Genomic DNA, 16,783 nt, shown 5'->3' with positions numbered 1-16,783 from the left:
ATTGACTCTTACCTAAACATTTGGTTAAATATTATAGTTAACTCTTCGTTAAACGTTGATAGCCTTGTGGTTGACTTCGGTTTCCTATTCGGGGGGGGGGGGGTCTCTTTTTTATCGTGAGAAAAAAAATCCGTCATGGATACCACTGGCCACGGGGGAGCACAGTGGTTATGTCGGACTCATACCGACTAAAAACCTCACGAAGTTCCATACCGCTGATGACGGAGCACAAAGGACCGACAGCGCCTCATTGCGTCGCCAGCGGATGTCCACCGCAGCAGACCTACCACAATATCTGCTATCTGCCTCGCCCGTCACCAAACTGGACAGGCGAGAGACCGGTGGGGCAGCCAGTGATTGGATGGATGGTGAAACAGTCATCACCAACCACCCATCACAGCCACACCCTCCGCTGTTGGGGCAATTCCCCATGAGTGCGTCTACTGCGCCCTCTCCTCGGGACGCGCAGACAACACCCCCTCCCTGTCAACACCCTTGCACTAATAGTCTTGCACCCTGGAGACGAACATAGGCTTTTTATTCCGTTAAATCAAAGAGATCCCAAGGCATTTCAAAATTCAATATAGATACACCAGCTTTTGCCCGCGACTTCATCCGGGTGGACTAACCAAAATTCAAACCCCTATTTTATCCCCTTATGGGGTGAATTCTCAAAATCCTTTCTTAGCGGATGTCTACGTCAAACTCTCCATGCCACAAATTTCAGCCTGATCCGTCCAATAGTTTGAGCTGTGCGGTGCGTTGATAGATCAGTCAGTCAGCCAAGTCAGCTTTTTAACCCCCGACCCAAAAAGGGGGCTTGTTATAAGTTTGACGTTCGTATCTGTGTATCTGTCTGTGGCATCGTAGCTCCTAAACGAATGGACCGATTTTAATTTAGTTTTTTTTTGTTTGAAAGGTGGCTTAATCGAGAGTATTTTTAGCTATAATCCAAGAAAATCGGTTCAGCCGTTTGAAAGTTATCAGCTCTTTTCTAGTTACTGTAACCTTCACTTATCGGGGGTGTTATAAATTTTTAATTTTTAAATTTACACTTGTTTACCTACTCCACAACATTGTTAGCTTATCAAGTTTTATTTTTAACATATAAACAAACATTATATTTAATATGTTGCAACTTGCAATTGATTACGATTATCGGAATTGCATACGAGTTTCCGGTAATGAATCATGGGTACATAAAAATGTATTAGTTAGTAACTAGGTAGGTATTCGTATGTAGAAGAAGTTCTGAAAATAAGTAGTTTGATTTAGGAATTTCCTGTCCTTGTTGACAATTTGAATTTATTGGATTTTAAAAGTCCGCATAATATCGAAGTAAGCTAAGAGAGAGCGCGCACTGCGGTGCGTTTTAAAATCCTTAAGAGGGCTCTCTCCGTCACTCGTTTCATACAATCGTAGTTCTAATTTCATTTGAATATTAAGCAACTAAAGTCCATGAAATTTTGCAGACATATTCTAGAAACTAATATCTATGTCTGTGGTTTTCCAGATTTCTGTTAAAATATTCTATTTCAAAGTTACGCGGTTTTAAAAATTTTCATACAAATCTTTGAGCGCCCTTAATTTTAAAACTACATATTTTTAGAAAAATCTAAAACACCACAGACACAGATATTAGTTTCTAGAATATGTCTGCAAAATTTCATGGACTTTGGTTGCTTAATATTCAAATGAAATTGGAACTACGATTGTATGAAACGAGTGACGGAGAGAGCCCTGTTAAAGAATTTAAATCAATCAAAATCCCGTGCGGAATTATTTCCGGAGTGCGCGCGCTTCTATGTATGTACCTAGTTCTATAGTTAACAGATTTTGCGGGAAAAAAACGTACGAAAATTTACCGTGGTGCGCGCTATTTCTTACACTCTTATTTATTCAAATCTTTAGGAGTTTTTTCCTCTCGGAACATGTCACTACGTAAGGCATCTATGTATATTTATTAAATTACCTACTTTTTACTTTTTTTGAACGCTTTTTTAACGCCCGTTAAAAAAGCGTTCAATCGAACAAATTCATTCCCAAATATTTCTGTTCACATGTCAACGCTTTTTTATCGCGCATTGTTATATTTTCAGCGCAACGCCGGGTTTTGACGCAACGCTGTTTTAACGCTCGTGTGAATCAGGGCTAAGCCCTAATTTTTACGAGTGCTTTTTCAACGGACGTTAAAAAAACTCTCGTACGAATGAGGCCTGTTTGCCTATGTATTAAGTTTTATTCTAGAATAAATATTTTGGTTCCCATTTTAAAAAGCTGACCACTTGAGCGATGTCATTTTGTTCGTGATGTGTCATCTATACCTACTATTCTATATGAATGTTGGCAAACCTTTGAGAACAGAGAGCCTTGTTTTAAAAACTCTCAATATTTTATTGTAGGCGCTCTTATCACTGAGATTACCTCGTTTTCCAATAACTGAAGCGCTCTCGCAAGCAATTCGAACTGTTCATTCAAAGAAATATGAGATACGCGGCGGTTTCATTGTATAAGCGATAGCGTGAAGCCTGTACTATTTCATGTCCTAGCCTAGGCTGAGATCTACTATAGAGCGCACTTTGACTTTGCTCAGATTTAAGACACCGTTAAAACGAGACAGCGTTATACGGCTGGCATAAATCTGTCTCTTTTTAACTGAAATTTAAGTCTAAAGTCAAAGTGCGCTCGCTCTATAGATTTCAACCCTAGTCTTCTTTTTTAAAAAGCAAAGCTTTGAAATAATAGTCAATCCATGATGCTACTAGCTAGTGTTACCCAAGCCTAGTTCTAAACTATTTTATAATTCTACTAGCTTGTGCTCGCGACTTCGTCCACGTGGACCACACAATTTTCCAACCCCTATTTTACCGCCTTAGAGGTTGAATTTGTAGATTTTTTTTCTTTATCTGCATGCCAGATGTCAGCTCGATCCGCCCTGTCCCGTGTGTGTGTGTCATGTGTGTGTACTGTCGAGTCGTTTGTGCTGTGCGTTGATAGATCAGTCAGTCAGTCAGTTTTTTGGATGATGATAAAAAATAATAGATAGATAGATAGATAGAAACTCTTTATTGCACACAAAAACACATGTAAAGGATAACAACACAGTAAGAAGAAAACAGAAGAAAAAAAAAAACAATTGTGTGCAAAGGCGGCCTTATTGCTTGGAGCAATCTCTACCAGGCAACCTTTGCTGAAAGGTGAAGTTCTAGGAAGGAGGTTGGATAGTACCAAGTCACAAGGAATTTTTTTAAAAAGATTTATATATATATACTAACTAGTGTTTTGCTCGGTGCGCGAGCTGCTAAAGCAGCTCGCGTGACGTGGTTAGGTTGATAAGTATTAAAACGAATTTATTTATTAAGATTCAAAATTCACCCCAAAAACACCATAAAACGACACCCATATCGATTTTTTTCTTAAAAAATGCATGACCGCCATCTTGGATTTCAAAATAAATGTCGTTATCAAAATCAGCACCCTGGGAAACTCTGAAAACGACATCCATATCATTTTTTATAAAAACGGGGTAGTTGAGGTTAATAAAGTAGGGTGCGTGGGTGCGCGGACCACTAAAGTGGTCCGCGAGCATGCAGAGTTTGTTCCATTGAGTAGACCTCCGGACCCTGATCATCTTTTGCGAAGAAACCACTCTTCCATCTTTTATAGCCTCCGAGATAGACACCGACGAAATTTGTACGACGGCCATCTTGTTTTTCCAAAATTTTCCACTTTTTCTATTAATCGTTTGGTACTTTCTTCAAAGATAGTGAGTTTCAGCGAAATCGGTTGGAAAACAAAAGTGTTGCAAAAATCACGTCGGCCGCCATCTTGTTTTTCTGAAATGTCATAATTTTTCCCTACTCATGTCGTGCACTTGAACATATCTCCCGAACATTATCGTATCGTTTCTTGTCTCTTTCTAGGAGAATGAGGCATTCAATATTCGCCATACAAAATGTATGGAAAAATAAATTCCGCCATTTTGATTTTTTTTTCTATTCATCGAGTAGACCTTCGGATCCTGATCATCTTCTTCCAAGAAACCCCACTTCCATCTTTTATACCCTCCGAGCTGGACGCCGGCGAAATTTGTATGGCGGCCATCTTTTTTTCGCCATTTTGAATTTTTTTTCAGCTTTTTGGCAATTGGATGACGTCGTGAATGACATTTGCTCGAGCACCCCCCACCTATCTTCAATACCTTAAGCGGGCCCTTCACGTGTCTCCGATATCCTCAATCATCAGCTCTCTCCATAATTTTGGCTTATTAAGTTTTTGTTTTCTATACGACACCATCAGTGAAAAAAAAATTTTTCATACAAAATTTTACAGGAGTTTCTTAGTTGAAAATCTCGAAAATCTCCCCAAAAGTGGCAACACCGGTTGCATATCTCCATACTGCCAGCCGAGATACACTATCGATTCGTACATATTGACTTTCCAAAATGTTGCCAACTGCCTCAAAAACGTGATCAAAATTTCGAAAAATTAAAAAAAATACAAAATGGCCGCCAACTCATTTCACAGAAAGATTTTACACGGTTTCATAATTTTCCTATTAACTACAGGATATACTGCTCCCGATGACGTTTCAATCTTTCCTCTCGCTCGCACCCACACGAAAGGGGATACCGTGAAAAAGACCGTGTCGAAAATCACTTTTACTTTGATAAACTCCAGTGTTGCCAGTCTCCGGTGACAAAAATACACAAATGTCATTTGTACGAGCAAAACACGTAATCGCTCATACTCGAATTTTGCTAAAAGTGCGTATTTCGATTTTTTACAATTTCCCGAAAATCTTGAAATTTCCCCAAAAAATGGGGTAATTTTTTTCCTTCAATCTATACCTCGAAACTATACGTACAATCGCTTCATAGAAGCCGAATCGCTCCGATGTTGCCAACTTTGAGATATTTAACTTTTAAAATTGCGTTTTTTCGTACCTCTAACATAATGGCCGCCACAACAGCCGCCATCTTGAATTTTTAAAAACCACTCCCATTCCGTCAAAATTCAGGATAATCGTAGACGAAACCAGAAAAAAATTATTAGTTTTAATTTCCCGTTTTGGATCTGTGGCGCCGCGGTTCGGGGTCGAAAAATCAAAATTTTGAAAACGCTACGGTTCGGCCGCCATCTTGTTTTTTCAATTTTTTCGACATTTCCCATTAATCGTTTACTACTTTCTTCAAAGATTGCAAAATTCAACGAAATCGGTTGGAAAACAACGGAGCTGCAAAAATCACATCGGCCGCCATCTTGTTTTTCCGAAATGTCATAATTTTTCCCCAGTTGACTCCCCCATCCGAACACAACTCCCATTCATCACTATATCATTTTCCGTCTCTTTCTAGGAGAACAATTATGTCAATGAGTCAGTGAGTGAGTGGTAATCGAGCTATATATAGTACTAGTGCTTTGCTCGGTGCGCGAGCTGCTAAAGCAGCTCGCGTGACGTGGTTGGGTTGACAAGTATTAAAACGATAGTATTTATTAAGATACAAAATTAACCGCGAAAACACAATAAAACGTCACCCATATCGATTTTTGTCTTAAAAAATGCATGTCCGCCATCTTGGATTTCAAAATAAATGTCGTTATCAAAATGAGCACCCTGGAAAACTCTGAAAACGACATCCATATAATTTTTGTAAAAACGGGGTAGTTGAGGTTAATAAAGTAGTTTGCGTGGGTGCGCGGACCACTAAAGTGGTCCGCGAGCATGCATAGTTTGTTCCACCGAGTAGACCTTCGGACCCTGATCATCTTTTGCCAAAAAACCACTCTTCCATCTTTTATAGCCTCTGAGATAGACATCGACGAAATTTGTACGGCGGCCATCTTGTTTTTCCAAAATTTTCCACTTTTTCTATTAATCGTTTGGTACTATCTTCAAAGATTGTGAGTTTCAACGAAATCGGTTGGAAAACAAAAGAGTTGCAAAAATCTCGTCGGTCGCCATTTTGTTTTTCTGAAACGTCATAACTTTTGTCGACTCCCATCCCGCACCCGAACATATCTCCCGAACATCATCGTATCGTTTTCTGTCTCTTTCTAGCAGAATGAGGCATTCAATATTCGCCATACAAAATGTATGGAAAAATAAATTCCGCCATTTTGAATTTTTTTTTTGTTCATCGAGTAGACCTTTGGATCCTGATCCTCTTTTGCCACGAAACCACACTTCCATCTTTTATACCCTCTGAGCTGGACACCGGCGAAATTTGTATGGCGGCCATCTTTTCTTCGCCATTTTGAATTTTTTTTCAGCTTTTTGGCAATTGGATGACGTCATGAATGACATTTGCTCGAGCACCCCCCACCTATCTTCAATACCTTAAGCGGGGCCTTCACCCGTCTCCGACATCCTCAATCATCAGCTCTTTCCAAATTTTTCCTCGATTTTTTTTTTGTTTTCTATACGACAGCATCAGTGAAAAAAAAAATTTTCATACAAAATTTTACAGGAGGAGTTTTTGGGGAAAATCTCGAAAATCTCCCCAAATGTGGCAACACCGTTTGCATATTTCGATATTGCCAGCCAAGTCATACAATCGATCCTCACATGTCATCTTTCCAAAATGTTGCCAACTGCCTCAAAAACGTGATCAAACTTTCGAAAAATTAAAAAAAATACAAAATGGCCGCCAAGTCGTTTAACAGGAAGATTTTATACGGTTTCATAATTTTCCTATTAACTACAGGATATACCGCTTCCGATGACGTTTCAATCTCTCCTCTCGCTCGCACCTACGCGAAGGGGATTCCGTGAAAAAGACCATGTCGAAAATCACTTTTTCTTTGATAAATTCCAGTGTTGCCAGTTTTCGGCGACAAAAATACCCAAATGTCATTTGTACAAGCAAAACACATAATCGCTCATACTCGTATTTTGCGAAAAGTCCGTTTTTCGTTTTTTTACAATTTCCCGAAAATCTTGAAATTTCCCCAAAAAATGGGGTAATTTTTTTTCTTCAATCTTTACCTCAAGTCTATACGCACAATCGTTTCATAGAAACCGAAACGGTCCGACGTCGTCGACTGGGATCAAAAACGTGATCAAACTTTCGAAAAATTAAAAAAAATACAAAATGGCCACCAACTCATTTCACAGAAAGATTTTACACGGTTTCATAATTTTCCTATTAACTACAGGATATACCGCTCCCGACAACGTTTCAATCTCTCCTCTCGCTCGCACTCACGCGAAAGGGGATTCCGTGAAAAAGACCATGTCGAAAAATCACTTTTTCTTTGATAAATTCCAGTGTTGCCAATCTCTGGCAACAAAAATACCCAAATGTCATTTGTACGAGCAAAATACATAATCACTTATACTCGGATTTTGCTAAAAGTGCGTATTTCGATTTTTTACAATTTCCCGAAAATCTTGAAATTTCCCTGAAAATGGGGTAATTTTTTTCCTCGAATCTATACTTCGAACCTAAACGTACAATCGCTTCATAGTAGCCGAATCGCTCCGATGTTGCCAACTTTGAGATATTCGAATTTTAAAATTGCGTTTTTTCGTACCTCGAACAGAATGGCCTCCATGACAGCCGCCATCTTGACTTTTTAAAAACCACTTCCGTTCTGTCAAAATACAGGATAATCGTGGGCGAAACCAGAAAAAATAATTATCCTCGATTACCCCGTTTCGGATCTGTGGCGCCGCGGTTCGGGGTCGAAAAATCAAAAATTTTAAAACGCTACGGCTCGGCCGCCATCTTGTTTTTCCAATTTTTTCCACATTTTTTGTTAACCGTTTACTACATTCTTTAATAGTTGCGAGTTTGAACGGAATCTCTTAAAAAATAAAGGAGCTGCAAAAATCACGTCGGCCGCCATCTTGTTTTTCCGAAATGTCATAATTTTTCCCCAGTCGACTCCCCCACCCGAACACATCTCCCCTACATCATTATATCATTTTCCTTCTCTTTCTAGGAGAACAATTATGTCAATGAGTCAGTGGTAATTGAGCTATATATAGTATAACTAGTTTTTGCTCGGTGCGCGAGCTGCTAAAGCAGCTCACGTGACGTGGTTAGGTTTATGAGTTGTATTAAACCGATTTTTTTTATTAAGATACACAAATTACCCCGAAAACCCCATAAAACGACACCTATATCAATTTTTTTCTTAAAAAGTGCACGCTCGCCATCTTGGATTTCAAAATAAATGTCGTTATCAAAATCAGCACCCTAGAAAACTCTGAAAAAGACATCCATATCATTTTTTGTAAAAACGGGGTAGTTGAGGTTAATAAAGTAGGGTGCGTGGGTGCGCGGACCACTAAAGTGGTCCGCGAGCATGCAGAGTTTGTTCCACCGAGTAGACCTTCGGACCCTGATCATCTTTTGCCAAGAAACCACTCTTCCATCTTTTATAGCCTCCGAGATAGACACCGACGAAATTTGTACGGCGGCCATCTTGATTTTCCAAAATTTTCCACTTTTCCTATTAATCGTTTACTACATTCTTCAAAGATTGCGAGTTTCAACGAAATCGGTTGGAAAACAAAAGAGTTGCAAAAATCATGTCGGTCGCCATCTTGTTTTTCTGAAATATCATAATTTTTCCCTACTCATATCGTGCACCCAAACATATCTCCCGAACATCATCGTATCGTTTATTGTTTCTTTCTAGGAGAACAAAACATAAAATATTCGCCATACAAAATGTATGGAAAAATAAATTCCGCCATTTTGAATTTTTTTTCTATTCATCGAGTAGACCTTCGGATCCTGATTCTCTTTTGCCAAAAAACCCCACTTCCATCTTTTATATCCTCCGAGCTGGACACCGGCGAAATTTGTATGGCGGCCATCTTTTCTTCGCCATTTTGAATTTTTTTTAAGCTTTTTGGCAATTGGATGACGTCATGAATGACATTTGGTCGAGCACCCCCCACCTATCTTCAATACCTTGAGCGGACCCTTCACCCGTCTCCGAAACCCTCAATCATCAGCTCTCTCCATAATTTTGGCTTACTAACTTTTTGTTTTCTATACGACACCATCAGTGAAAAAAAAAATTTTCATACAAAATTTTACAGGAGTTTCTTAGTTGAAAATCTCGAAAATCTCCCCAAAAGTGGCAACACCGGTTGCATATCTCCATACTGCCAGCCGAGATACACAATCGATTCATACATGTTAACTTTCCAAAATGTTGCCAACTGCCTCAAAAACGCGATCAAAATTTCGAAAAATTAAAAAAAATACAAAATGGCCGCCAACTCGTTTCACAGAAAGATTTTACACGGTTTCATAATTTTCCTATTAACTACAGGATATACCACTCCCGATGACGTTTCAATCTCTCATCTCGCTCGCACCCAGGCGAACCGATCGCCCCTAAAAAAGACCATGTCGAAAATCACTTTTGCTTTGATAAATTCTAGTGTTACCAGTCGCCGGCGACAAAAGTACCTAAATGTCATTTGCACGAGCAAAACACGTAATCTCTCATACTCGGATTTTGCTAAAAGTGCGTATTTCGATTTTTTACAATTTCCCGAAAATCTTGAAATTTCCCTAAAAATGGGGTAATTTTTTTCCTCCAATCCATACCTCGAGCCTATACGTACAATCGCTTCATAAAAACCGAATCGCTCCGATGTTGCCAACTCTGAGATATTTAACTTTTAAAATTGCGTTTTTTCGTACCTCGAACAAAACGGCCGCCACGACAGCCGCCATCTTGAATTTTTAAAAACCACTCCCATTCCGTCAAAATTCAGGATAATCGTGGGTGAATCACGGAAAAATAATTATCCTCGACTACCCCGTTTGGGATCTGTGGCGCCGCGGTTAAGGGTCGAAAAATGAAAATTTTGAAAACGCTCCAGCTCAGCCGCCATTTTGTTTTTTCAATTTTTTCTACTTTTTTTATTAATTTTTAACCAATTTCTTTAAAGATTGCAAAATTCAACGAAATCGGTTGGAAAACAACAGAGCTGCAAAAATCACCTCGGCCGCCATCTTGTTTTTCCGAAATGTCATAATTTTTCCCCAGTCGAATCCCCCACCCGAACACATTTTCTCTACATCATTATATCATTTTCCGTCTCTTTCTAGGAGAACAATTATGTCAATGAGTCAGTGAGTGAGTGAGTGGTAATTGAGCTATATATAGTATATAATAAATAATAAACATAAAAAGTAATCTACGGAGTTCGCTCGCTTCGCTTGCTACTATGTCACATCCGACCTCAGTCGGATCACTTTCCATGGTTGACCCGGTCCTGATTTCTCCACGTTATTTCCCGTCAGGCCTCAATAGCTCTATGGTCTAAACTGTAATGTAATAAAAAATCAACAAATCTTAAACAATTAAAACCAGTCATTCGTTTGCGATAGGCGACAAGAAATTCGTTTAAAAACCTATTTATAAATTGAAATAATTAAGTAATTGTAAAAAGGGACGATTTTTTTCGTATGAAATGTGACTTATGTCACCCGGACCATAATAACAAATTAATTGACACCTCATTCATCAAAATCGGTCCAGTAATTTAGGCGCTACGATAGAAGAACACGCAGAATATGATACAAACATACATACATAGACTAATAAAATCGTAACCCTTCCTTTTGGCTTTGCCGTAGACGGGTAAAATAAAACCGGCCAAGTGCGAGTCAGACTCGCGCACTGAGAGTTCCGCACTCGGGTATTTTTTCCAAAATTTTCCACGATAAATCAAAAACTATTTATACATAAAAATAAATAAAAATCTGTTTTAGGATGTACAGATAAAGCCCTTTCATATGATACCCCACTTGGTATAGTTATCTTATTTTGAAAATGAAACACATTTTAATTTTTTTTTAAATGATGTAACCACAAATTCGCGGTTTTAAAATTTATTCCTGTACTTGTGCTATAAGACCTACCTACCTACCAAATTTCATGATTCTAGATCAGCGGGAAGTACCCTATAGGTTTCTTGACAGACAGACAACAAAGTGATCCTATAAGGGTTTATTAAATTAGAAAATTAGAAATATTTTATTACGAAGATTGTAGTATTATGTAAGAAATAGGCCAAACACATAACAAAGTAACTTATTCAAGTAGAAGTCTAAGATAATCATAAGATCTCATAATATTACATACATAAGACGCCATTGTTTAATAAATATAGCCTTTCTCAGCTTGATAGATGCAATAAAAATTAGCAAATCTAAGGCAATTAAGGGCACCCATTCATTAGCGACAAGAAAGTAGTTTGAAAACTGTTCGTAAATTAAAATAAATGCGTGCGATATGACGACTGTTAGATTATATTATACTAGCTGATGCCTGCGACTCCATTCCCGTAGATATAGTTTTTTTTAAATCCCGTAGGAAGTCATTGATTTTCCGGGATAAAAAGTAGCCTATGTTAATCCAGGGTATAATCTATCTCCGTACCCAGCCAAATCCGTTCAGTAGTTTTTGAGTGAGAGAGTAACAAACATCCATACATACAAACTTTCGCGTTCATAATATTAGTAGGATTCTAAGAAATAGGAATATCTACAGGCAATACTGAAAACAAAGTCTAAACTAGTCCAAGACAATCACAAAATCTCATATTACTGACATAGGACACCATTGTTGTTAAACAAATTAAATAGACAGTGGTACTGATTCTGATGGCAACAAAATTTTAGAGTATTCTCTTCTCGCTTCTTTTTCTTACCAATATAATAAGAAAAGGACAAACAAAATTTTATTAAAAACCGGCCAAGTACGAGCCAGACTCGCCGCTCGCGCACCGAAGGTTCCGTACTCGGGTGGTTTTTCTGACATTTTGAACGACAAATCTAAAACTATTATGTATAAAAACATTATAAATTAAAACCTGTTTTATAATGTACAGATAAAGCCCTTTCATATGATTTCCCACTTGGCATAGTTAGTTATCTTACTTTGAAAATTGAAAATACTAATATGTGTTTTGTGTGATGTAACCACAAATTCACGGTTTTCGGATTTTTTCCTTTACCTGTGCTATGAGACCTACCTACCTGCCAAATTTCATGATTCTAGAATCTAGGTCAACGGGAAGTACCCTATAGGTTTTCTTGACAGACAAGACAGACGGACAGACAGACAGACAGACAGACAACAAAGTGATCCTATAAGGGTTCCGTTTTTCCTTTTGAGGTACTGAACCCTAAGAAGACATCAGAATCAACGCCAGTTTCTCGGTAGCTTGATGGATGCAATAAAAATTAACAAATCTAAGACAATTAAGGGCACCTATTTACTACTAGACTAAAGAGAGTCGTTAAAGAACCGATTTGTACATTAAAAGGATTGACTCATTTCGACAATTAGATTACATTTGTGTAGCCGTTGTCTCGTGCATAACTATTAAGACAATTTATTGTCTACTTTAGAATTTAGAACATTTGAAACATTGTAATTTTGTATCCCTTCTCATTTAGCCCGCTTCGATCTTACACTGCATCATCACTTACCACCAGGTGAGATTGCAGTCAAGGCCTAAACTTATATCGTCGTTTTCAAAAGAAGTGGGAAAGCAAGAGAGGTTTCCTACATTTAATATACATAGAACAGAGCAGAAAGGCAATATAGCTAAGGTATTGAATGACGTGAGACGAAATTGCAATCAGTATAAATTCTTTAGGGATTATATTTCTGCGTAGATAGGTATGCTCTCGGAACCATGTTCAGTTTTCCGATAATCAAAATGATATCACCGTGTTATAATACCTACCTACTAGAATCTAGATAAAACGTGACGTTGTTGCCTGAAGTTATTTGACACTATGATATCCGACGATCTGTCCATCTGTCTGTCAGCAGTATCTCGTGAACCTTAATAGGTAAAGAGTTGAAATTTTCAGTGTTTAAAGTGGTTTTTACACGGCATCGTACCGGAACGCTAGATCACTTGGCGGCACGCCTTTGCCGCTAGGGTGGTAAGTAGCCACGGCCGAAGCCTCCCGCCAGACCAGACCAGAACTCTTTTGCCTTTCCACTTTGTTCTATATTAATTATAGGAAACTATTCCTTTTATATTAATCTTCTGCGTTATACTGACTAACATTTTATCTAACTTCTATGCTATTGAAAAATCAGTCATATAGAGCGAGCGACGACTCATTTCTCAACCGATTTACTGCCAAATCCCTTCCAGGTTAGCCCGCTTCCATCTTAGACTGTATCACTTACCACCAGGTGAGATTGCAGTCAAGGGCTAACTTGTATCTGAATAAAAAAAAAAGGTCCACCACCGGGCATAGGTCTTTTAGCATTCTTACTAAGATCACGAACACAATTTTGTGCATATTGTGTCTACAGATGCCAGCGAATTGCTTGATATCACCCATGCACGTAATAGGGGATCTCCTAACGCTGCGCTTTCCAGTACGAGGTCGTTCAAGCACCTTAGAACCCCAAGGTCTATCGATTCTTCATTATTTTCCCTCTGTTGTCACTTCAGCTTCGCGACCCGTTGAGCTGTGTCGGTTACTCTGGTTCTTCTACGGATCTCCTCATTTCTGATTTGTTCATGTAGAGATCCAGGCTCTCTCCATTATTCGCTGAGTGACTGAACGTTTTAAGGCTTTAATAAGTACTAGCTGATGCCCGCAGCTTCGCCCGCGTGGGTTGGTCAATCCCCTGCAGCATCAGGATTGAGGAGTTGGAATCCAAATTTTTTATGAAACAATTTCGCAAAGTTCCTCTATCGATTAAAAAAGAAATGACGCAAATCGGTTCAGAAATCTCGGAGATTTCGGTGTACATTGGTAGAAAAACACAACTACTTTTTGAAAGTCGGTTAAAAAAGTAGCCTATGTTACTCCCTGGTCAATTCTCTACTTGTCTGTGAAAATCCTGTCAAAATCGATTCAGCCGTTCCGAAGATTAGCCTTTTCAAACAGACAGACAGACAGACAGACAAAAATTTTAAAAACGTGTGATTCAGTTATAGTATCGTTCGAATATATGTATGACCTTAGTATGCGGTAGTTATTTCGATATTACAGACAGACACTCCGATTTTATTTATTAGTAAGACACTCCAATTTTATTTATTAGTATAGATTCCATTCCATTAGCCTGTACGCGTCCACTGCTGGACGTAGGCCTTTCCAAGAGCGCACCACCAAATACGGTCCCCTGTATTCCTCATCCACCCGCTTCTCGCCACCTTCTTCAGGTCATCAGACCAGCGAGATGGGTTGGAGGTCATCCTACACTGCGTTTACCAAAACGTGGTCTCCACTTCATAACATGTCTGCTCCATCGGCCTTCGGTTCTGCGACAGACATGACCTGCCCATAACTTCTATTTTTAACCCCCGACCCAAAACGAGGGGTGTTGTAAGTTTGTTGTGTGTATCTGTCTGTGGCATCGTAGCTCCTAAACTAATGAATCGATTTTAATTTAGTTCTTTTTCTTTTTGTTTGAAAGGTGGCTTGATCGAGAGTGTTCTTAGCTATAATCCAAGAAAATCGGTTCAGCCGCCGTTTGAAAGTTATCAGCTCTTTTCTAGTTACTGTAACCTTCACTTGTCGGGGGTGTTATAAATTTTTAATTTACACTTGTAAAGAAATAAACTGCTGATGCGAAATTCAATCTTAACTCCTTGTAATAAAATTAACTTTCCCTCAATGTTCTTGAGGTGTATTGTGATCGATCATTGTCTTTGAACATCAATAAAACACTTCCTTATTGCTTTAGGGTTAAGGACAAATATTTGTAGACAAAAAAAATTGTTTTGCTTTTATCTATAGGATGTCATGATAAGTCAAACGAGGTTAACTTGACGGCTGATAACTATGTCATACTTAACGAAATGGCAAATGCTGTCAGTCATCGCCCGGTCTTCGATCGGAGCGGACATGTTTTACCAAACTTTTTTTCTTACTAATGTCAATATAGATTGTGCCTAAAACGCCTTATGAATGTGATTAGAAAACAATTGTGTTTAAAAAAATTACTTTTATTTTATTAACAGATTTTTCCAATTGAACTCTTAAATAAGTACAATAATTTACTTACTTACTTAAAAATACTTTTTCTGTTTTTATTTACAAAAGAATGCCAAGGAACCCAAATTAGTGAATTACTAACTAAATATGCCATGCCAATTTTTTAGTGAATTTTCCAGCACAACAGTGAAGTTTTTTAGTGAATAAAATCTAAACGTTATGCCAAGTGTTATAGTGAAATTAATTTAACAGTGAATTTTTCAAACTCGTATATCAGTTGAAACTAAATGTTCAAATACTGGATTTCCAAATTTAATTAGCTGAAACCATGCGTCGCATGAAAATGAATATAAACCCAGATTTGGGGGATCTTGAAGAGATGCTAGCTCACGTACAAACTCAAATTGAGCACGAAATAGATCTGGAGATGGAATCAAAAATGCCTTCCCTAACCAGCGTCCAAGAATCGCCCAAAATGAAACGATCCTCCTCGATGAAAACGGACAGTTTTGAGTATAGAAGACCTCCACCAAGACCAAATTTAAGCAGAATCCAATGTGATAATGGTACAAAAATTGAGGATTTTAGAAATGAGTATGGACAAACTAATTTAGTACTTAATGGTTTGCGAGATAGCCAAAATAGTTTGAAGTCAAATGAAGAAACTGCATCGCAGATATCCTTTCAGTCGTTTCGGTCTGAACCAGTTAGGCATTCAGTGATGAGCCTGCCTGATAAAAGGGACTGTAGCTCCCTCAATGGGAGGTCCAAAACTGCGACCCTACCTAGAGGGTACGGTTCTACGAGGGAGAAGAATTGGGAGGAGTACTGGCAACAGTAAGTACTCGAAACATATAGTTTTTTGCTCTTACAGCCTTAAATTAAGGCTACCTTTTTGACCCCCAATGCAAATGGGGTGATATTACGTGTAAATCTATGTGTCTGTTTGCGCCATCATAGCGCTAATCAATGAAGGTAAAGAGATTCGACATTGATGGCATTGCTTCAAAATCACGTGATATTATGGGTATATTAATTCACCATTTTGTTTTGAAAACATTGGTTTGAACAGATCAGAATGTACTTCCAGTCCACAACAAGTAGATAATTTCCGCGTCTTCCTCCGCGTGCATTTAGTTTTTTTTTAATCCCTATTTTTTTAATAACTTTTTATTTTCCGGGACAAAAAGTAGCTTATGTCTATTCCATGGATGTAAGCTAACATCCTATTTAGTGATACTCTGTACCCGTCAAAATCGGTTATGCGGATGGGCCTTAAAAAGGTAGCAGACAGACAGACACACTTTCGCATTATAATAATAATATGTAGATTGTAGGTAGTAGTAGGTCTATGGAAGTTATGTCAGTGACAATAATACCTTACTTGGAACATCTTCAAAGGTCAGAACTCCTTAATCTCTCTCAAAGTACTTCATACTATTCCTCACTAATCCTCGAAACGATTAAGAGGGCTCTCTCCGTCACTCGTTTCATACAATCGTAGTTCCAATTTCATTTGAATATTAAGCAACCAAAGTCCATGAAATTTTGCAGACATATTCTAGAAACTAATATCTATGTCTGTGGTTTTCCAGATTTCCGTTAAAATATTCGGTTTCAAAGTTACGCGGTCTTAAAAATTTTCATACAAATCTTTGAGCCCCTGTAATTTTAAAACTACATATTTTTAGAAAAATCTAAAACACCACAGACACAGATATTAGTTTCTAGAATATATCTGCAAAATTTCACAGACTTTGGTTGCTTAATATTCAAATGAAATTGGAACTACGATTGTATGAAACGAGTGACGGAGAGAGCCCTGT

At 38.2% G+C, this 16,783-nt stretch overlaps 1 protein-coding gene across 5 annotated transcripts in view; it reads left to right on the top strand.

Annotated features, from left to right (window-relative positions):
- Positions 1–16,783, top strand: part of LOC123878205 (protein enabled) — a 79,294-nt gene that overhangs the window by 36,038 nt on the left and 26,473 nt on the right. For 3 of the 5 annotated variants that reach the window (XM_045925325.1, XM_045925323.1, XM_045925324.1), the window contains exon 2: positions 15,125–15,794. The exons of 1 other annotated variant lie outside the window; for it this stretch is intronic. In XM_045925325.1, coding sequence (XP_045781281.1) covers positions 15,286–15,794 — 509 coding nt within the window. In that variant the 5' untranslated portion in view covers positions 15,125–15,285. The remainder of the gene's footprint in view (positions 1–15,124; positions 15,795–16,783) is intronic. One more of the 5 variants, XM_045925326.1, reaches the window with a different exon arrangement.

The sequence above is a fragment of the Maniola jurtina genome, chromosome 25 (genome assembly GCF_905333055.1).
Source record: "Maniola jurtina chromosome 25, ilManJurt1.1, whole genome shotgun sequence".
NCBI classification, from domain to species: domain Eukaryota; kingdom Metazoa; phylum Arthropoda; class Insecta; order Lepidoptera; family Nymphalidae; genus Maniola; species Maniola jurtina.
This window is presented reverse-complemented; position numbering and strand designations above follow the sequence as displayed.